The sequence below is a fragment of the Lycorma delicatula genome, chromosome 12 (assembly GCF_047948215.1).
Source record: "Lycorma delicatula isolate Av1 chromosome 12, ASM4794821v1, whole genome shotgun sequence".
NCBI classification, from domain to species: domain Eukaryota; kingdom Metazoa; phylum Arthropoda; class Insecta; order Hemiptera; family Fulgoridae; genus Lycorma; species Lycorma delicatula.
This window is the reverse complement of record NC_134466.1, coordinates 34,636,094-34,660,588: the sequence shown is the minus strand read 5'-3', so window position 1 is coordinate 34,660,588 and position 24,495 is coordinate 34,636,094. Positions and strand designations below refer to the sequence as shown.

At 31.6% G+C, this 24,495-nt stretch overlaps 1 protein-coding gene across 2 annotated transcripts in view; it reads right to left on the bottom strand.

Moving 5' to 3' along the window:
- The window catches only part of dnc (phosphodiesterase dunce), a 343,784-nt gene that overhangs the window by 41,050 nt on the left and 278,239 nt on the right, over positions 1-24,495 (bottom strand). For both annotated transcript variants that reach the window (XM_075379582.1, XM_075379583.1), the window contains 2 exons: positions 20,211-20,437; positions 2,586-2,684 (listed from right to left, as the gene is read on the bottom strand). In XM_075379582.1, coding sequence (XP_075235697.1) covers positions 2,586-2,684; positions 20,211-20,437 — 326 coding nt within the window. The remainder of the gene's footprint in view (positions 1-2,585; positions 2,685-20,210; positions 20,438-24,495) is intronic.

Below are 24,495 nucleotides of genomic sequence, written 5' to 3'. Positions count from 1 at the left end.
GCTTATACCAGTGATTCCAAAACTGTGCGCCATGGCGCCCTGGGGAGCTGTGGCCTCTTCTCAGGGGCGCCATGAAATATTGTAAAAGCTCCATAATTAATTGAACAAAGACATTTACAATTATTAATTTAATGTTAATAAAGTAAAAAAAATAATGAAGTACATGAGTTTTATTTATTTTATCTCTTATGTACGAGTAGTCATAGTTTTACTTTGGGTAGGGCACCATGGAAAAATTTTTAAATGAAAAAGGGTGCAGAGACTTGGAAAGGGTGCCACAACTTGGAACAGTTTGGGAACCACTGGCTTATACACAAAAGAAGCAGTACAGAAATAAAAAGAAAAATTAGAAAGTGGAGTAACTAAATGGGTAGAAAAAAATCTGAAAATTGCTGATCACATTAATTTTTTTGGCTAAAATAATAAGAAATGAGTTTAAAAAAAAACAAATTGCATGTATTTATTGGAAAGAAATTTACTTTCAAAATAAATAATCAAAGTTAATTAACTGTAACAGTAAGAAAGAAAATGAAAAATGAAATATTAAGATAAGGGAACACAACATATCAGTAGAAGAAGAATTTTGTTATTTAGTAAGTAAGTTTACAAAAGAAAGACAAAGAAGTATAGATATTTAAAGCATATTGGTACATGCAAGGAAACCTTTAGCTTTCGTGCAAATAGAAATCTGTAATAATCAAATATAGAATTAGAAAGAATTTCTCGAAAATGTTATGTTGATATTAATACTTTATAGTAATGAAGCTTGACAAAGGAAAACCAGAAAGGAAAAGATTTTAAAAACTTCTGAAGAAGGATGTTACAGAAGGTTGTGAAAAATTAGAAGGAATGATAAAATATCAAAACAAAATTTTATTACTGATACAAGAGGAGAAAACTTGTGACAAAACCTTACAAAATGACAAAATAAGTGTCATGTATTAGAGGCATGTATAGAAGCTAAAAACAGTAGGGTAAGAGCCAAAGATAGTAATATATAAAACAAGTAATTGAGATATTAGAATGTAGGAAGTATATTTCAAACCAGTTTACCTGATTGACTACAAAAAATCTAAGTTGTAAAATTATGAAAGTTGATTTTAATGAATTTAACTTACTCTTGAGTCTGATTGTGTTCATTACATAGAAAGTGTTATGAAAGCTTTAGACAACTTGTGATTGAAAAACTGAGGGTGATTAGATGATAGAAACAGTTCTTGATGTGTGTGACCGCAATAATACTACTTTATAAAAAGCCTGAAATTTCTGTCTGCCATTTTGAATCCAACTTCAATTTTTTAAACTTCAAAATGATTATCTAATAAATAGTTTAAATGTAAAATATAACAAGAAAAACAATGATGAATCCAATTTTAAATGGCGTATAATTTTGGATATCAGCAAGCAAAGAACACAAAAATTTTACAAGAAATGAAGTGATGGAAAATACATTAGTAATTAGATTAATAGTTTTACTGCATTTCACTCTCATTTTGCATTCAGTAACAAACTTAATAGTTATGTTACTATGGGTTGCACTAGTGCCAGAACTCTGTTTGATACTGATTTTTGGGATAAATAAAAAATTGTCCTTTTACATGAAATTTGATTTAACTTAAAAGTCAATAAAAAATATAAACTAATTATAAAAATCAGACCACTCGAAAATGTTCTTGCTTTTGGATATCTCCAGGCAAATGATTACAAAATAAATCACTAAAAAAGTTAAATATTGACCAAAAAAAGGTAAGTTTTAGTTCTTATCAATGTATACATCAAAATTAATATGGATTTTTCATAATACTGTCATTTAGCCAGCTGCCTGTGACTGTGGACCATATTCTTGTGATCTTCTATAGCACAAAATTGAACGTTCCAGTACTAGAAAATTTACGATTGCATCCTCAATAAATTACTGTTCTTAAACAACTTAAGACATTAAAACCAATCAAAATTTTATTCAACTTATATCTTAGCAATAGAATACATAATTACAACATTGTCATAAAATTAAATGACATTCTGCTGAAGGTTAGCTGATATGTAACAGTTGAAAATTCTTCATTTCAAGATTTAAAAGATTCATGAAACTATTTCTATCATTTAATCACTCTTACTTAAATAAAAGTCATTCCACACTTTGTAATGATATAATAATTTCTTTCTTACTGTTTAAATGTATTGCCTACCTGTTTTTTATTACACTTATGATATTGGTTATGCTTTTGCGTGTACTTGAAGGAGAAAGATGAGATAAATAAAATGATTGGTAACAAAAAACATCAGACCCTTTGCTTGGAATCAAAGTAGAGACAAAAAAAAATGATCTAGAAGCCAGCATGCTAATCACTATATGATTAGCAGTGTATCCTTAAATTCCCTGATTAAGGTATGCAAAAGTAAAAAGATTTGACGTGTTAAAACCATTTGTTTTACATAAATTTTAGTTTGGTCAACCAAACTGTTATAAGTTTAGTAACTTTAATTACTAAAAAAAATAGAATCATTATATAATTATCATATCCTAAAGTAAAGTAAAATATAAAAAATATTTATCAAGACATCAAAATTAGATCTTATCTTACCTGAAACGCAACGTAAGCTACACAAGTAAGAGGACGATTTCCAGATAATTCAGAAATTCGGAAAATATCAATACCCCAGCGATCAATTTCCAAGATGAGCTAAAACAACAAAATATTTTACATGAAGTAAATCATAACTTATTTTTAATTTTAGGAGAAAAATAACATTAAAATGTCACAAGGATTTTAATATAATCTTATTATTACAATAGTTAAGTACAATTAGTTGAAATTGAATTCAGATAAAATTTCATTCAATACTTTATCATTTGAATTACACAGTAGTACCTGAATATAGTTAAATTATTTTTTCTGTTTACCAATATTACTAATTACTTTCTCTACGGATAAAAGAAGTTTAAAGAAAATTAATTAAAAGAGATTTCTAAATGGAATTTTTTATGTTTCAAAAAGGCAGCACAAATATATTTATTAAAATTTCTACATATTCTCTTAGTATACCTTCACACCATTAAAAATTGATTATGAAATAGTTATAAAAATATTTCTTAATTATTTATATCTTTAATTAATTTTATGTTTTACATAAAGAAATGCAATATCTTGAACCACCAACTTTTAATTACTTCTTTTTCTTAATATTTACCGGAAAATTGTTTTACAACAAAAAACTGGAGATATGGTAATCATACAATGTAAAATGTGTTGCTGGGATGTTGTACTATGCTACAACATAAACTGTTAAGCTGAAGTTTTGTAGTAGTTGTCCCGCTAGTGCAATATGGTAACACTTCTATTAGACTATATCTAACCCCTCATAAAAAATTTGTGTCTACACTACTTTATAAAGTTGGTACTCATATATCCATAATTCTTCAACTGAATAGATGTAGTGCATATAGAATATTTTTTTTTTTTTTTTTTTTTTTTTACAGAAATGGTAATAAATTATTTTTTTCACTATCTGTTCCAGTGTTATAAAAATTTACAAAAAACACCTAAGTTAAAAAGAAACTAAGCATACTGCTCTTTCTATACATCTAGCCTGTATAGTTAAACAAAGGCGTTTACTTATATAGCTAAATATCACTTTCATTTGCTTGTCATGCTAAATGGTATATTTGGCTTAATGAAGAAGGCACTTCTCACATTTTGAATTATGCTTAATAGTAGATGCTTATTGTGTTTGAGAATGGATCTGCCATTTCTGTCTCATGCCAGATTACCTACTACTGTTCTTGTAATGGTACTTAACACATAGACACATAAACAAATCTAGTGAGGATCTATTCATCTGGTATAGGAGTGCCGATAGATGGGCTACAATGAAATTAACAGTATCATTGAGAAAACTGAATATTTTCTATCTTAACAGATTATTTTCAGAAGAAAGTTTGTTTTATCTAAGGAAATAATATTGAAGAAAAAACTTCTTTAACAGATTCTTTGAGTCAAATTTTTATTCAATTTAAAACATGACTCTCAAGATCATGTCTTAAGATCTAAAGAGTCTTAGAGACCTTATCTTAGAGATCTTAAGAGTTAATGTCTTAAGAGTCATGCTCCTCCCTCCCAAAAAAAAAACAACAAATTATCTTCACTGCAAATTTTTATTGTTAGGTCTTCTCATTAAAAATAAATAAATAAAATTTTAAAAAAGCTCAAGACATTTTCAGTTTGCTGCCATTCTCTTATAAATTTTGAAGTATCACGGAGTACGGCCATAATCCTGGTTTGTTGACTATTATTCTAATTTGATTTAATTGTTCTGGGATTGCATCTACTTTTATTCCTGTTGAAGGAATTATTCATGAAAGAATTACATCACATGAGGATACGATAATTCATAATTGAGTTAAGAAGGGTCCTGATATTTGATTAACTACTTCAATTAATTGAAATGAAGATAGGTTCTCCGGTTAAATTATTCTTGTTTTCTCCGTTTATTAATTCATGCTATTTTTAAGTCTTTTCTTTTTTTTGTATTCTGGGTTTTTTATTCATTTTTTTCTTTTTTTTTGTAATCAAGATGTTTGTTTTATATAATATGAATTTTATTAAATTAAAAATAGTAAAGACTTTTTTTTCTCAAAAAACAAATTTATCTCTTATAATTTTTGTCAGTCTTGATTCCTTTTTTTGGTAAACAGGAGAGCTTAGCATAATTTATGTTTTTCCTAGAACATGTTCTGTGAGAAAGCAGACTACATATAATTTGATTTAAGTGAAGGATTCAAGGGATGAAATAATGATAACAGAACTGAATGAGTGGTCAGTAATTTTGGACCAGTATATCTGGTCTGATAATTGTTTTTTAAATTAACATTATTATCTGCATGCTGATATTGTTATTGGTTAATGATTGCAGTGTCATTAACAAATTAAAATACAAAAAAATTAATTAAAGAGCTTAAAAAATCTAAGTAATTAAACAGAATTTTTTCCATCATCTTAGTCTAGTATTAGATTATTTATAGCATTATTAAATCAGATTAAAAAGCAGTAAAAATACAATCATGTAATTATACTAGAAGAAAAGTCTTGCATAACAATTACAAGTATGAATAAATTTTATAATAAAGGCAAATTTAAGCATTGTAAATCATTGTCAGAGTCATTGTATATTTACAATGCTGTCTAAAATGATATAATATTAGATTCATAGAATAGTAAATGAGAAAATACAATATCATCACAGCTTTTTGTGTACATAAAGACAATGAGATCTGTGTAACAATGTAAATGTTTAATTGTGTACCCTTAGAACACACAGCTTAAGCTAATTGGACAATAAATCCTCAATCTGGAGAGACGGATTAATCAGATCCGCTCCATTATGCTTTTCTCCTAGTTGCATCTTCTTTTCTAACATATATTCATAATAATTTATGCATCACATTTCCTCAAGTTATCAGATATCTGACCTAAGTATTTAATTTCCATACTTGATAAAATTTAAGCTTTTAAATTATTTTTTTTTGGCATTTTATTTTTTTTGAAAACTGGGCTTTCTTTAAGAATTTAAAAAACAAAATAAAAAAATAAAAATAGAATAATAAAAATTTGTTGACCTGAATGGCAGAATGACAGCATTTATTCATTTCTACAGAAGTTATTGTTGTACGTTATTCTTTGTTATGTAAACATCTATTAATTTATTAACATAATTATTTGTGACTTAATAATTATTATTTTTTAAAATATTTTGGCCAAAGAGAAAATATGGAAGAAATGGATTTCAGCAGATGTTACAGAAATTATTAAATGAGAGTATAAAAATTGTAAAAGAACAGGAAGGACATGTTGGAAGTGACAAATTTTAATGATGGATGATTACATTAACAAAAGGTAATCTACTTTCACCTTTATTATTGATGAAATAAATATAGGAAAAATAAACAACGAAGAAGATTTAAAGGTAATGAAAAGTGAAGAAGATTAAAAAAAATTACAGATATTTGGAGATTATGATGACAGAGGAATAGAAGAGTGCAATGGAAATAAAAGGAAGAATACCCTGATGGCAAAGAAAGCATTCAGTAAGAAGAGGAAATTACTTTGTAGTAAAAGTCTGAAGGACTTAAGTGTGAAGTTTAGAATTAAGGAAGTGATTAAGCAAGTGCCATGTATGGAGTGTTTTGTTGTATGAAAGTGAAGCATGGGTGACTAGGAAGGGGGAGAGGGATAAAGTGAGGAATGTAAAAGAAATGAACAAGATTAACAAAGAAAGAGCAGTTATTTGTTTAGTACAAAAAAGAAAAGAAGATCGAATAGGGTATGTGTTTAGAGGAAGTAGAATCTTGAAAACTGTATTGGAAGTGTCAGTAGAAGGAGAAAAGAAGAAGGATGAAGTTGCTAGATGAGATGATTGGAAACAACAAGAGAATCAAGGAGAAGACTTGCGATAGAAATGGATGTAGAGAATGGTGGAGTTAATAGTCCCGCTGCCAGGCAGAACAACAGATGATGATGATGATGAGAAAGTGATACCTTAAGGAGATGAAGAAAAAAAGACAAAACTAAGAAAAAATAGTATGGCTATTTGCCGATGATTTTATTATTTTCGGAGAAAATGTTTGTTCCACAATTGTATTACTTCTTGGATGGAAGAATTATCAAACCAAAAGAGGCAATCTACAATACATAGAGAAGCTTGAAAATTGTTAAATGTTTAGGTACTTATAATACAAAATCACTGATAATGAGGTGATTAACTGGGAAATTAATACCAGAGTGGCTTGATAGAAGTTTAAAATGAAGTAATTAATTACCATGAGGTGAAAATATTTTGGAGTTAGTTTTACATCTTTATTTCAATATCTGATTCTCAGAGTTTTACATGATCATAAGAAGAGATGATTGTAAAATAGTCAATTGAGATGAAGTTATCAAAAAGGGCATTAGGTAAAATGAGAAAATACTGAATAACAAACTATGCGATAAAACATGGCAAAATAAAATTGTTTGGTCACAAACAGAGAATGCAATGTTGAAAGTTACTAAAGAAATTTCAAATCTAGATTTAATAAGAAGATCTAAGAGGATCAAGAAAAAATGGTTGTATGGTAAGGAAGATCTAGAAAAGAGAAAAAAATTAATAAAAAAAGAGAAAGTTTTGAATAATAAATTCTGGGTTTTTTTTCCTTTAGTAATAATATGTAAATATGTACTGTGAAACTCTGAATGACTCTGAATGAATTACATTACTGGAGCCAGGAAATACACTCATTGTTGGAAGTGATTATAGTTTAGGGAGTCTCTAGATGTTCTAGAAGTGAAAGATTGTGTGTGATCTGTCACAATCTGTGACAGTGATCTATCTATGTCACCTTTGTAATGCTAACAAGTCCTCTCATATAGAAAATAAATCTATTATTAATATTAAATCTAGGAACTGATTTATTTGTATGGAATGTAATTTTTATAATATTGAACCAACCAATGACGAAACCAGAGAGGAATATAGAGTATATGTTGAAAATTAGGTTGCTTAAGTATGAAATGAACTTGCTTTATTAAGACATAAGGATTTATATAATTTAAAATGAAGTATAATAGAGAGCAAAAACTGTTAAGAAAGAATAAGATGGAAGTAGAAGGATTTAGAGTAAAGTAAAATACATTGACGTTAGAGAGAACAGAAAGAAATGGAAAATATCAACAAATCAAGGGTGAAATAACATGACCCTCCCAAGAAAATGTAGTAAGATAAAAAAAAAATCAGCTTAAAATACATTGCCCTAATTAAAATCAAATCAGCAACTTAATAACCTTGAATTTAATGACTACTTCAAAAAGTTAAAATTAACGAAAAATTGTTTCACTTCACAGGATGATTATTTTTTTAACTTTGCTTCATTTTGTTTAAAAAAAATATTTTATCTTGTATTTAAATTTTTCAATCTTACTTCTACCTAAAATATATGTATATTAAAAAAAAAAAATGCTGTCTACATGAAAAATGCTGTTTGCATTTCATTTAAAAAATGATTCTATTCTGTGTAAAATTTTGAAATACAGAACCCTTGATAACCATCTTCCTACTCCCTTGCAAATGTAACCAAAATTTAAATACCATCAGTAGCCCATTTACAAAAGTCACCATTTAAAAATTAATAAAAATTGATTTTTTTTGTAGATAGCAAATAAAATTATAACTAATAATAAAATATTAAAAATTAGGCTTCCTACCCCTGAATCAAATTTCTGGTTAGTACAAGAATTTTACTAGTTTTTGCTTGTAAAAGTTTTTACTCATATGCCTTTATAGGGATTTGAATAAGACTGAACACCACCAGAAACCTATCTAGGGAAAAAACTAAATTATGTGAAAAGACTTGCGTACCCTTTGATTAAAATTAGCAAATACAAAGCCCATAAGGACTGTACTTTTATTGCTTTTGATAAACTGTTGACTCAAATTAATGGCCTCAGCCATACATATAAATCGTTTTGTCTAATTTAAGTCCATATCAGTCCATCCAATCTGGAGATAGAACGCAATAAACAGTCCAACATACATGTTTATGTATGTAATACATCCAATTTTTCAATATTAAAATAATTTTTTTTGTTAGAGATTTTCATAAAATAAAAAGACCAAAACTATACAGTCAGGAAAAAACATATGAATGACATCATAACCTTCTTCTTTAAATTGATTAAAAAAAAGGTAAAATATTGTTAATACAAATTTTTATGATGCTCTAATAGAAAATGAGAGAATTAAATAATAAAAGTTTACTACTGCTATATAAGTACTTTATCCTATTTTTATTACATAAAATTTATCAAGTTTCAGAAACTTTCAGGATAATTTATAATTAAATTAAAAATTCAAAAAAGTAATAGAACTTGGAACTTTGAGCTTGACAGCTAAAGTTAATTATTCAGTGTCACTATAAACTGATCTCAACTAAGATAATTACTTACTACTAGTGACAAGAAGGATGGATGAACAATTACGTTTATTTATGAAACAAACACTTCATTTATGAGAACATAAACCATTCTCATTGTTTTCAACCCCGAATAAATAAATCTATTTCTCTGAAAACAATACAGCAATTATGAATACTGATAAATATTTTTTTTTGTATTTAAAAAAAGGGAATTTTAAAATTGAGAGCTGATTCTATATGAAAGAAGAATTAGTCTAAAGTTTTAACAAAATAGAAAATAATAAAATTAATGAAGTATCTAAAAGTATAAAATGAACAAAAATACTGAACCAACCATAAATTATATCAGCACAATATTTTTCACGGGTTTCATAATTTTTTTTTCCCATCTCATTATAATTTGAGGTTAATTCCTACAGCTGAATTGCAGAGTTTTCCAGACTCAAGTTGTATACTTAAATTACATTATTATCTTTGATTCAATAATTTCCCACCATGTCATTTAGGCCATCCTCTCACATTTACTTATATGAATTTGAGCACTCTTTTTTTTAAAATCCTTATTTAACTCGCACTATTTGTTTTTCCAGATCAGATCTTGCAATCAAAGTTTCATCTACATCTCACAGACTAATTTACTAAAAAAAAATCTTTGTTACAGGTTTATTTGTGGAGACAACATGATAATCAATCAAACTGACATTAATTAACTGATAATTTGTGAAATTAAAATGAAATATATTTTAATATGGATTATGCAGTATAAGAAAAAATTAATACTTACTACAATGGAAGCGTGATATTCATGGGATCATAATATGTTTGTTGTTAAAATGAGAGGCAGTTAATTCAACATATGTGCTTTGTTTATATTCTTTATTTACATTTTGTATATATGCTTTTGTCTAAAACAAGGTATTTCAATTGAATATGATCAAGATACAAATTGTACTCTTTAGTACACTTGAGGATCCAATTTAACTATCTGGAAACAAGCCTAACAATGAGAATGTATTACAAAAAAAAAGAAAAAAAAAAGCCATCACAACCTACATATATTGAAATCTTCATCATCGACTATAAAGTCTGGATGTGTGAATTAAATATAACATGTAAATTATATAACTAAAAATAAAAAAAATAAACCTACATATATAAATAAAATTAAGTTTTATTTAAAATGTGCTTAAAGGCAAAATATATTTATCTAAGCTGACCAAATAATGATAATCTTATGTAATTAAAAATAAAAGTGCGAGGTGTTCATTGTAAAAAATCTTCTTAACTCTTTCCATAAACACATATAAAAAAAGTACTTTAATACATGTAGAATGATAAATCATGAATAAATATCAAACCTTTTCTCACAAACATATGTAATGATGACCTCCTCATCTCGCACATTTATTTTTATTTGCATAAGTTCAATATTATTTTGATGCTGAACATTCTTTTTTCTTGGTTTTAGTGTAGTTTACGTACAAGTTTTATTTAATGTTTTATAGATATTTTTATCTTATATATGGTCATCTATTCTTTCTGATTGTAATCAAACCAAGGTAATTTTGATTCCCTCAAAGATTAATCTCCTCTTACGTACTAGATTCTTACTTTGCTCTGTACTAGATTCTCACATTCATTGTTATTACTGCACTTCATTGCAATTCAAAATTACTACATAAGAGTGCTGCAAGTGAAGCAATCATATATACGTTTTTTTCTTTGTAACACAAACAGACAATGCAATTTCTGCAAAGTGGAATTAAATTTACTGGTAATATCATAAATTGAGCTTGAAGCTATTGTTTGTACATGAGTTTAAGTATTTTAATTTGTATATATTTTGGGTAGTTCTAATGTGGAAGTTTCAATCTAAAATCAATAAATTAAGTTCAAAATGTAAATTATTGCGGATAAAACAAATTAGGTTTTAGCCTAAGGTACTACACTAATTCGAACATTATTGACTAGCTATAATGAAATGGCAACAGTGTTGCCACAAGCTATATTCTACAGTATTTATTTTAAAATTTATCAGTTTAATTTAAAATTTAAAGTATTTATTATGGTGATCAATTATAACAGTTTCTCTAATTTAAACAAAAAAATGATGCAAAAATCTATCACTATGAAGCAACTAAAATATTGTCTTACTTCAATATTTTTTTGGGAAGAAAAAATAAATGCTTCATAATATAAAAATTAGAAAACGGAAAAACACAACTAATTAAACAGTAATAAACAAAATTTCAGGGTAATGACAAATTATAATTGAAAACAATGCAAAATAATAACAAATAAATTGTTGTAATATCATTTATGTAATTAACTGTCTTTGGCGACACATCCTAAAAAAAAGTAAAAAAAGGAAGAAAGAAAGTGGTGGGAGAGAGAGAGAGAGAGAGAGAGAGAGAGAGAGAGAATAGCTTTTGAAATGTGTATCAGGAGAAAAATTAAAAATAAAAATATATATAAATAATAAAATGGATCAAAGAATTTAAAATCTGTGAGTAAAAAAAAAGAAACAGTTCATTAAAAATTGAACATACCAAACGCTTTGTTTTCAAGCTACAGCTTGTAAAAAATGTTTTTTTTCTAATTTCTGCTTCAGTAGTAAAATATAACCATACAACAATTTTTGAAACTTAGATTAAGCAATAAATATGTAGTTGTATATGATTTTCAGCCTGGAAAATTGAATAAACCAGTTCTCAGAGCTGCATCAAGTAATTTTTTTCAAAATAGTAAAATACAAAAAAATAAAAATAAATGGTACTACAAAACTGAATTATGACAATGGTTTTATTAAATTGGCAGTAAAAACGATAAAATTCTACAAACAAATTTTTAGAGAATTCTATTATGAGAAAATCTATAAAACTGAACAGTTAAAAAAATTAAACTTTAATTAAATGTAAAACAGACAGAAATGTAACAAAAAAACTGTATCATGTTTTTAAACCAAAAATTACTAGAGATACATTATTTAAGGGATTTGTTTTCTTCAATTTTTCAGGTAAAAATCATCAATTTATCTACTAATTTAATTTCCTAGAATTTCAGTACAACTTATATTAGCCTTGGAGCAGAAATCAAGGAAAAATTTTCATAAGTTATAATTTAAAAACAAATCATTTCAGAACCAATGTTTATAAACCTCTTTATTTATTTTCATTTTTAGAATATGCCCTAATATCTTTCCTTTTCTTTGTGACACCTGTAAATACATAGAAGTGTACCCTTTAGTCTTCTTGAGAAACACATGGGTCTTCAGGCACATGGAATTCTGGTACATGGACTTCTTGACACATACTACCAGCTGTGGGGAACACACATCACTAGTATGTCATAATCTAAAATTTAAATTATTGTATTCATTTGAATTTTTTGAATACCAACAAATTTACAGACATAATTTGAATGAATGAACATTTGCAATAGTTGTCTGATATGTGAATATGTATGTAACATATATTTACTAAATGTAAAATTTTAATGTATGTTTTTGTTATGTAAATCAATATTTTATATACATGTGTATGTTTCTAATATGAATTACAAAGTTTTCTACGTTACAAATAATGTAAATTAAATAATATTTGATCAAAGGTAGTAATATGTTAATAAATTAAATTACATAAATTAGCACCCATACTAATTAGAACAGTTTGACTGTTAAACTTAACTTAGCGAATCAGTTTATTGATTGTATTGATATTTAAACTTCTGGCACATAATCTATAGTCTTTTATTTTCAAGACTTTTCTCTCATTGATGAAGGTCGATTATCTAATCTAATCTTTTATCTACTACGCGATCCCGAAGGAGAATTTTTCTATGATAAACAATTAAATTACAGTCTTTATGTTATTAGCTCATGACGTGTAAGGAATCCTTACTGGTAAAATTTTACTACTTTTCAGCAAGATGTTTCGCACGTTCTTCCTCTGCATCATAAATTCGTTCCGATCCTGTGTCTATTATATAAATTTCTCTATCTCCATTTTGTCATCGCAATCGTTCGGATTTGTTTTCTGGATAATTGCTGACTACCCACTTGGTTGGTCTAGTGGTGAACGCGTCTTCGCAAATCAGCTGATTTGGAAGTCCGGTGTTCTCTTCGGTGGTTGGGTTTCAATTAACCACACATCTCTGGAATGGTCGAACTGAGACTGTCCAAGACTACACTTATACATTTCATCCTCATTCATCCTCTTAAGTATTATTCTGAAAGGTAATTTACCGGAGGCTACACAGGAAAAAGAAAGATCATTGTTGACTGGTTATACTGTTCATATAGCTCTCGCGTCACAGCCTTTTTGCATTAACGCAGATTTTATTCACGTTATTTATCAACTGTAATATTTGATCGTCTGTTTCTTTAATGATTTTCCAATTACTATTTATTATTATCATTTTCTGCCGTAGCAATTCTAGTCGTTCTTTTGCTCTTCTATAGTACTCGAGATGACACAAGTACCATCACGTTGTAATGTATGTAAATAATGTGTTAAAATTTACAAGATTTTAACGTATCTGATTTGTTTAATTGATTTGGAAGGAAATAGTCTATTTTTTTGAATGAATATAGTTTGTGATTTCTTTTATGAAGAAATCTGAAGGGAAAACACAAAGTTTTTCTTCATTCCTTTCAAATATTTTTACTTTCCCGCTGAATATAACTAGAATAGCTATATTAATGAGGAAGTACGGTGATCATGCCAAAAATGGAGAATCGGGTTTTTCTGTAAAAGTTTTTTGGTCCAATTAGTTCATCTAGACAAAAAAGCAATTTATGTGTGTATGTTTGTATGTGTCACACTGTTTTTGACCTTCAATATTAGGATTAATCCAACAGATTTTCTTCATAACTGGTTCAAATATTTCTATATATGGGACATTGGTCGTATTAACGTTTTTTCTCTCTAAAAATTCGTTAAGAGGGTGGGGGGTTTCTGACGCAAAGCTTCTTTAAAATCACACCGAAACATACCGGTACCAGAACCAGAATAGAAATTTGTAGTGTAACGAAAATGTCTTTCTTTTTCCTGTTTAGCCTCCGGTAACTACTGTTTAGATAATACTTCAGAGGATGAATGAGGATGATATGTATTAGTGTGAATGAAGTGTAGTCTTGTACATTCTCAGTTCGACCATACCTGAGATGTGTGGTTAATTGAAACCCAACCACCAAAGAACACCGGTATCCACAATCTAGTATTAAAGTCCGTGTAAAAATAGCTGGCTTTACTAGGGCTTGAACGCTGTAACTCTCGACTTCCAAATCAGCTGATTTGGGAAGATGCGTTCACCACTAGACCAACCCGGTGGGTAACGAAAAGGTCTGTATCGTCCTGCCTTAATAACTTCCAACTATTAGTCTCAGAGACGTAAATGCGGTGCCTTTTTTTTACTTACATGGGCCGCTCGCTGATACGACTTGAGTTTGTGTCACTGGCGAGCAGATTGGCGGGAGGAAGCACAGTGGAGATCGGTCAAAATCATAAGTAGACAACTCTGTCTGTCCACCAACAATGTTTTCTAGAAACCGTTTCAATAATCAAGTCGTTTTGGTTTATCTGTCTCTTTCAGTTGTTGCTCAGTTGTAACGCGGTATGGTTTCAACTTTAATTCATGATGAATTTTATGACAAGATGTGTATTTAACACCAGATTGTTGGGATAACTTGCGTAGTGATTTTTTGGATTAACAGTAATCCTCCTTCAGTATCGGCAATAGCCTGTGGAGTCTTAACGGAAGGTTGCCTATTTCGTTTTGCATTTGAAACTGAACTTGTTGTATGCTATTTTTTAACTAAATCGTGTATGCTACTCTTCGCTGGGATACAGGCATTCAGAAATTTTTCTACGAATATTTTACGTGATTCTTCAAACGATCCAGAACGAATATAGACCTCATCTATAGCTATCCTCTGCTGGATTGATTAAGGCATTTTCCACAAACACAACTGCACTGCAACAAAACGTATACTGCACTGACATGTAACCACCTGACAAACGGCATCAATAATCAGTAGTAACATATACATCTACTAGTCGCGCTAGTTGTGCAAGAGTCTTTCATAAATAGTGTTGGTATCATTATGGGTTCAGTTTTATGTTGCTCACTCTGTATAATAGTGTCTGGGTGTGCGCGCGCGTGTATATATATATATATATATATATATATATATATAGCCTACAACACTCCCAGTAACGTAAAGAATCCAACGTGGGTTCATACAAAAGATCGTAAACTTGTTCCACTGCTGCTACGGTGCAACAAACATACATATACCCTAAGAACATTCCATTCCTTTTTGGGCAGTCATGTAACAAATTAAGAAAATCTGAAGAAATGTACCAAAACTTTTGAAATAATAGACCTTATAATGAGAAAAAGAAGTCTCAAATTTTATTGTCACTCATATACAATGGATGAAACTAGATTAACAAAACAAACATTTAACTTTTACGAAATAAGGCATAATCAAAATAGGTTGGTTCAAAAAAATTGAAAAAAACCAAAAATTATTAAATAATTTCAAATAAACAGTTTTCGAAAGACAATCTTTCAGAAAACTAATGGATGAACCAGAGAAACAGAAAACCACAGAAACAGAAAAGGAAGCAGTGGGTGGACGAAAGAAAGGAGAAAAAAGGTAAGAGAAAGAATGAAAGAATTTTTGGAAAAGAAATAAGTCAAGAGTATGCATGTGTGACCCTTAGCACATCCGATCACATAAAAAAACCATTACACAAATGAAATTAACTAATCAATGACAGACTAAAGGGATTTCTTGAGCCCGAAAAAAACAATGAATTATCCTTCCTTCTTTCTTTCTACTATTCCTTCTTTCTTCAACTAATTATCGGTTCTTTCAGTTCAGGTCTTAACCTGCTAGATTCTCCATGCTGTGGATGCTAGGGTCTGAAGACCCAGTGCATCATTGCTATTTGGGAAGGGCTTCTTTTGGATTAACTTGTTACTATTTGTGCGTTTCCTATCCAGGAGTAGCTGCGTAATGACGAGTTTCTATTGGTAAAGCATAATCCCACTTAAAAAATAAATTTTTACTTTCCTGGCATAATAACTATTCTGCAAGAAGAAAGGTGTAGTAATCAGTAAAAAAAGTTTTTTTTTTGCATTTCTTGACGTTTCATGATCCACAGATACAAAAAAAAAAAAAATGTTGGTACATATGTTAGCTATAACCCCACTTTATATTAAAGTACATGGCGTACATGCTTATCTTACCATTTTAATAAGAAATAATTGCTTCCAAATTCTCTCTCTTTCCCAAAAATTTAAAAAAGCTATCTTTTTATTTACAGCATATTTTTAACCAATTTTTTAAAAAATGTTTTTTTTTAAGCATACTAATAATAATAATAATTTTTTTTTTTTCCTACTCTCCCCGACCGGATATCCATTTAAGTATACTCAGTCGGGGAGAGTGTCTTTTTACTCTAAGGGACTGTCCCCCGCCCACCGGTTGTACACCCGGCACGGCAGGCTAGCTCCCCCGGTCTCGGATCTTTAATTTTATTTTATTCGCCTGCCTCTAATCCCCCGCCTCGGAGACGGGGTATGGCTACGCCACCTCCCAACCCCTCAGCAGGGAACCGGGTCTCGGTCATTATGCCTTTGCCTCTAATGAGCGGTACCGCCCCCACTAAGCGCCGAGGCACCCGCAGGAGCGGCACCGCCAACCGGGACTCTGTCTTTTATTTGTCCCACACTTCCCAGGAGTTCCCCCCTTCTCAGGAACCCACGGCGTACGGGCCCTCCACGGAGGGACTGTCCTCCCTACCCTAATTTCACAAACCCCTTCTTCTGTTCTCTTCTTCCTTGGTGCGTAAGATTTCCCCGGCAAACCTACGGAACCAATCCCAGTTATCGTCACTATAGACCATCCAATTTAAGAGGTTTTCAGGTGTAAGTCCGTTGTCCGAAATTCCTCTACTATTTGGAGCCCATCTTGGGCATACAAACACAGTGTGTTCCGCATCATCAGTCTCTGGGCAGTACACACATTGTGGGGTAGGTCTTTTTCCAATTCTAAACAGATAATGGCCGAACGAGCCATGCCCCGTCAACAGTTGTGTCGTATAAAAATCTACATTACCTATTCTATTACTAGTCCACATATTTATGTTGGGGATTAGTCGCCTGGTCCAATCCCCAACTCTAGAGTGTGTCCATGTATCCTGCCACTCTTGATCAATTAGCCGTTCAACCTCATCTTTGGACATACCCCTATATCTAAATGTTCTTCCTTTAATTTGTAAATCAATGGGTAGAACCTTCGTTAATATACACAACGCGTCGTATGACACTGTTCTGTATCCCGCGACTACACGCAGTAAAGCAAGCCTGTGTACTCTTCTTAATTTTGTTTTGTTTCTCTGAATATTCAATGTATCTCCCCATATCGGGGCCGCGTATAAAATTGCTGACGTGGTAGCCGCAGTTATCAGTCTCCTTATTACCATTTTCGGTGTACCATGGTTCTGGAAAAGAGTCCTCAATGCCTTAATCAAAGGAGTGACCTTCTTACAAATCATCTCTACGTGTTTGCTAAATCTTAGGCTTTTATCCAAAAGAACCCCTAAATACTTTGCTTCTTTGACCTCCTTAATTCTCTCTCCTCTAATGTTTATATTGAGGTTTCTAATAGGTCTTCTAATAGGATTTGTTAGGGGATATCTGTAGCATGCTTCCTACCAGCCATTCATCAATTATTCGTAATGCCTGATTTGCTTTATCCTCTAGGTTATTAACTTCTCTGTCTTCTACTAGGATAGCAATGTCATCAGCATATCCAACAACAAAAACCCCCTCGGGATAATCCAATCTAAAAATTTTGTCATAAAAAAATATTCCACAGTATAGGCTCAAGGACTGATCCTTGTGGAACTCCTCCAAATATCTCAAATGTGGATTTTCCTTCTAACGTTTTAACCTCAATGAATCTATGGTAAAGGTATAGATTAATCTGGTTGACTAGATAATCACTTATATTCATGGCTTGTAATGCTGCGATAATGGCTTTCCAAGGAACAGATCCAAAAGCATTTTTTATATCCAACGTTATAATAAGTGGGATTTTCCTAGTTCTCCACGTGCCGTTTCTACTATTTAATGCCCAGGTCTTAACTTTGTCGATCGCGTTTATCGTAGACCGGCCTTTTCTAAAACCATATTGCTCCTCATGTAAACAACCTTTTTCCTCGATTTCTTCTCTGAGTCGGGTTTCTAGTAATCTTTCGACTACCTTACCCATGTTATTTATTAGTGTGATTGGTCTGTATCCTACTTGTTCTTGATTTGGTCCTATTTTAGGAATGAAAACAGTTCTGGCTTCTTTCCAACTATTGGGGAAGTTACGGTTTTGTAAGCCATAACTTGCAACATCCACTAATTCCTAGGGTATGATCCTGGCAAGGTCTTTAATGATGGCGGCAGGTATGCCATCCGGTCCTGGACTTTTTTATTTTTTAATTTCATGATGGCTTCCAAAACCTCCTTTTGAGTGAACCTGCCAGCCTGACACTCAATTACCTCTCTATTGAGATCTTCTATTCTGGGAAATAGCAATTTAACCTGTCGTGCCATTTCAGCACTCAATGTCGGCACGTATCTTCCCAGGCGTTTGGTCACTATCCTAAATGCCTTTCCCCAGGGATCTACGTTAAGCTCTTCACACAACTCCAGCCATTTCTTTTTTTTAGCTTGTTTGATAAGGAAGTTGAGTATTTTCCTAGCTTGTCTGTATTGCTCTATCGCATGACGACCTTCTTCTTCCGTTCTATTTCTAGCGCGTAATCTCTGAGCTGCTCTTTTGTATCGTTGCATGATTCTTCTCTGCTCTTCTATCTCTGCAGACCACCAATAAACCGGGTGATATTTATTGTTACTCGGCGGTATTTTAGCTATCTCCTCTTTAATTATATCCTGGAACGCCTCAGGAGTTATTTATGGACAATTTTTGATTCTGTTTGCTGCGTTGTTGGTAACGCGGTGAATCTGTTGTTCTGTCATTCTACTGAAGATGTTTAACTGTCTTCTTCCTGGTGGGTACTCTCTAAGGGTGACTAAAATGGCCCTATGGTCACTAGCAGTTTCTTCGTTAAGGACCTCAAAGTCAAAGGACCTCAAATAATAATAATAATGCCCCGGATAAATCTAACCCCACGTCCGTGCAACAAAATTTATGCACACGTCCGAGGCGGGCAATGACATTGTACTTTGGTACCTCTACTTACGTCGGCCAACGGGAAAATGGCCTTGCTTAGGAACTCCTTTTGGAATGCGGGATTGGCGGTCCCGAACTATCAGAGCTGGTTGCGGTTATGCTTCTCGGTTTTGCTGTTTGCAGTGGAGGTGGAAAGTATGACCGTGATCTGTTTGCCGACACTGGGCGGATTGTGGAAGAGTGCCCATCCCTCTTCTCGGTTGTGGAGCCGGGTTGAGGGTGGACTGCTGTGAGTGAGGTTGCTCTATCCGAAATCTAGCGCCGTCCAGTGTGATTCAGTCACTTCGGCCTTTGGCAGGGATTGTCCCATGGGTAAGGGTGTCGAAGCCCTTACTGCTACGTGCGAGCCCTGGGATGTTGGTATCGTGGGTCAGGCAATACCTGACTCCTCAGGTCGCAATTTAACTGCGACAAAGTTTTTTTAAATTCAGTTAAAAAATCGTAACGGAATCGTAATATGAACTTTTTCTTAGGTCAGAAGATTGTAGTGTATTATACAAACACAACAGATGTTGGTAGAGAGGATTTTTTTAAAGGAATCGATCACTTCTTTTTGTATTTTTATTCATTTATTCTTTTGGTTCATGACATTTTCATCAATATAAACTATTGAGTAAATTGGAATATTTAATTTATTAAATATTAATATACACGATTCATATTTATGGATGCCAAAAACGTTTTTTGTATCCTGAAAAACTGTGTTGACTTATTGGAGGAACCCAAGAGCTGATATTACATTTTAGATAGAAATATACATAAGCATAATAAATATTTAATAAAAATAACAAGTTTAGTAAAAAGATGCCTTAAAATGAACATGAATAGTCTGATTTTCTTTAGATTCAAAACAATTTGACCATACCCCGTAGAATTTTCATCTAACAAGCCTATATTCACAAATTTCACGTAATTGGCAAGAAAAATACTCTTTTATTACAATTTAACTACCCAACAGAGTAAATTGCCATCAAAAATTTAAAAAAATATATTTATTGAACTTACTTTTCCTAATTCTTCTTCATAAGGGGTTTCTACACCGTATTTTGGTAATTTTTCACCAGTAAAACTATTAGTGTGCGTTAGAGGTCGTTTGACGCCAGATATATGAGACATTGGGGTAGGTCGGCCGGCACGTTCTTTCTTTTTAATAGCACCAGTACGACTTGCTAGGCCATCTGTCACATTTTCTTCAACTCTAAAACTTGGCAAATCCAATTCTTGTTGTTTATCTGGAAACAGAAAAAAAAAATTATTATTATTAAAAAAAATTTAATAAAAAATAAAGCTAAACCCGTATAGAAACAAATTGGATAAATTATATTTCCTGATCAAAGATACATTTTTTTTTGTCTTTAGTCATTTGAATGGTTTGATGCAGTTCTCAAAGTTTCCTATCCAGTACCATTCGTCTCATTTTGGTATACCCCCTACATCCTTCATCCCTAACAATTTGTTTAACGTACTCCAAACGTTAAACGTTGCCTGCCTGCAAAATTTTTCCCATCTACCTGTCCCTCCAATATCAAAGCGACTATTCCAGGAGGCCTTAAGATGTGGCCTGTAAGTCTGTCTCTTCTTTTAGCTATATTTTTCCAAATGCTTCTTTCTTCATCAATCTGCCGCAACACCTCTTCATTTGTCACTTTATCCACCCATCTTATTTTTAATATTCTCCTACAGCAGCACCACATTTCAACAGCTTCTAATCTTTTCTTCTCAGGTACACCGATCGTCGAGGTTTCAATTCCATATAAAGCTATGCTTCAAACATATACATTAAAAAATGTTTTCATGAAGTTTAAATTAATTTTTGTTGTAAACAAATTATATTTCTGACTGAAAGCTCGTTTCAGCTGTGCTATTTGGCATTTCGTTCCTGCTACGTCCGTCATTAGTAATTCAACTTTCCAAATAACAAAATTCTTCTCCCTCCATAGTTTTTTCACGTCCTATTTTTATATTCAGTGGTCCATCTACTTTATTTCTGTTACATTTCATTATTGTTGTTTTTCTCTTGTTTATTTTCATGCGGTAGTTCTTGTGTAGAACTTCATCCACGCCATTCGCTGTTTCTTCTAAATCATTTTTACTCTCGGCTAGAATTAGTATATCCTTAACAAATCGCAGGATCTTTGTCTTTTCACCTTGAACTGTTACTCCGGACTCTCTTTTTTATTACTACTTCTTTATTATGCTCTTAGATTATTACTGTTGGAGTTCTACACTTGACCCTAAATTCTTTAAAAAGCTGAACATTTTGTTCCAGTCTATATTATAGAATGCCTTCCTAATTCTATAAATTTCATGTATATTGGTTGATTTTTCTTTAATCTTCCTCCTATTATTAATCTGGGCGCTAAAATTGCTCCCTTGTCCCTATACCTTTCCTGAAACAAATTGGTCTTCTCCTAACACTTCTTTCACTCCCCTGTCAATTCTTCTGTAGGGAATTCTAGTTAAGAATTTTTATGCATGACTAGTTAAGTTAGTTAATCTAGTTAAGCTTAGTTCTTCACATTTATCTGCTTCTGCTTTCTTTGGTATAATGACTATAACACTCTTTTTGAAGTCTGACTGAACTTCCCTTTTTCGTAAATATTACACACCAGTTTGAATAATCTATCTATAGCTTCCTCACCTGCACTGCGCAGTAATTCTGCAGGCAACCCATCTATCCCAGGAGCCTTTCTCCCATTCAAATTCTTTAATTCTCTATTAAAACAAGTTGAGCGCCACGGCCGCCAATTGGCGCCACTAGGCAGTTGTATCAGCGGTCATCGGCGAGATATGGCGGCGTATGCATAAGTCATATGGAATCCATTTTTCTTATGCTAGCTTTTCAGCTCAGCTGTTAACCTTTACGTGGCGTGATAGTTAAATACTTAGTGTTATAAAATTGTTTGTGGTCCCAAGGTTTTTCCGTTATTTTCCTAATGTCTGATGATGAAATATCGGGTCCATTTCAGTCAAAGAGAGAACGATTTAATGTTAAAAAGAAAAGAACTAAAACATATTTTGGAAAATGAGAGGAAAAACAGTGAATTTAGTGACGAAAGTGGCTGAATATTTATATAACAGTGATGTCGAATCGGATAGTGAAAGTGATTTGAGTGAAGACGAAAATCTTACTGACACTCAATTGTGCATAGTATACACTGAGAAACTGAAACCAATGACGATGATATTTAGGTAACTGAAAATGACATTGGTGTAAATATACCTGTACAAAAAACCACTCGACGTACAACAAATACGAAAGTGGAGAATAATGTCGTGTGGGTGACCGGTCCAGCAGATAAAATCAATTTAAAAAATTGATTTTATTGGAAATCCTGGTGTTCGTATTCCCGTTCCAATTGATAGTAAGCCAATTAGTTATTTTCAACTACGAGCTGATGATAAGTTTTTTAAACAGACTGAGAATGAAAGAAATAATTACGCAGAAGTTTTAGAACAAAAATTAGTTACACTAAATATCGTTTACCATGAAAAACTGTAACAAAAGACAAATTTAGCGTGTTTCTGGGGTTTATTTTGCACGTGGAGAACATTAGATTGAACAGAAAAAGATTATTGGTGTACCCATCGTTTAATATACCGGCTTTCCCGGTATTATATAGGCCGGAGTAGATTTACGGTAATTATGAGCGCCACGTGCCGTTAATTATGACAGCTCTTCATTTTTGTAATAATGAACAAGCAGCCGGTAATCGTATTCATCAGATACAATCTTTAATTGATTTTTTTTAATGAAGGAATGGCTAATTTATATTATCCTAAAAAGGAATTATGTATAAACGAGTAGGGTTTTGTGGCGTGGGCGCCTAATTTTTCGGCAGTATGGTAAAAATAAAAATCATAAATACAGTATTACCAATCCCGTATTAGGACCAACAGTAATTTTCATAACAAAGTAATTGTATTTCACATAAATTAACACTGATTACTATGGGTACCATTAAATCCAGTCGACACCAATGACGTGTGTGGCCCTAAAGAACACGCATTCATTCAGGAGGCTAAATGTACCAAGAAGTGTCGTACACATATACGGCTTTATAAACAATACCAGGGATGTTCTTAAAATCCCCCGTTTTATCCAAATTATTAATACTGCTAAAAAAATTAAAAGTCGGGTTTCAAAAAATGTTGTCAGACCAAGTGGCACTCAACGTGTTAAGTTCAGATCTCACTATTATAACTTCCTTTTCATCATCTTCGACTTCCTCTTCTTCCTGTAGTAACATCAGTTTCTAATTCGTTTCGTCTGTGTAACTCTTCAATATATTCCATCCATCTATCAACCTTTTCTTTCATATTATTAGTCTTTATTTCACATTATTAGATTTTAATTTATGTGCCACAAAATTCTCCTTAACTTTCCTTTAGGCTCAGTCTATTTTACCAATGATCATTTCTATTTCCACTTCTGAACATTTTTCTTTAATCATCCCTTCTTTTGCTGATTTGCACTTCCTGGTTATAGTATTTCTTATGTCTATAGTTCCTTTTACCTTCTTCATCACTAGCATTCTTATACTTTCTATGCTCATCATCAGCTTCAATATATTGTCTGAAATCCAAGATTTTCCAACAGTTCTCTTTGTTCCATCTAAGTTCTCTTCTGCTGATTTAAGAATTTCCTATATTCTCTCATTCTTCTACATTTCTACCTTATCTTTTTTACTCAGACCTCTTTTGATGTCCTCCTCAAAAATTTTCTTTGCCTTCTCTTCCTCAAGCTTCTCTAAATTTCATCAATTAATCTGGCACCTTTTCTTTAGGTTTTTACACCCTAATCTACATTTCATTATCACTAAATTATGGTCACTATCAATGTCTGCTTCTGGATATGCTTTGAAGTTGACGAGTTGATTTCTAAATCTTTGCTTAATCATGTTATAATCAATCTATAGTATCGCCCAGCTTCTTCATGTGTATATTATTCTATTATGATTTTTAACTGGGTGGTGGCAATTACTAAATTATACTTTGTTCAAAACTCAAAAAGTCGGTCCCCTCTTTCACTTCTTTTGCCTAGGCCGTATTCACCCACGATATTTCCTTCCTTGCCTTTTCTGATGCTTACATTCCAAACTCCAGCTATCATTAAATGTTCATCCCCTTTTATGTATTTAATTGCTTTGTCAATATCTTCGTATTCACATTCTACCAGATCATCAAAATAGGCACTTGTAGGCATATAAACATTAACAATCATTGTTGGCTTAGGTTTTGATTTTATCCTGATTACAATGATTCTATCGCTAAGCTTTTTGAAATAATC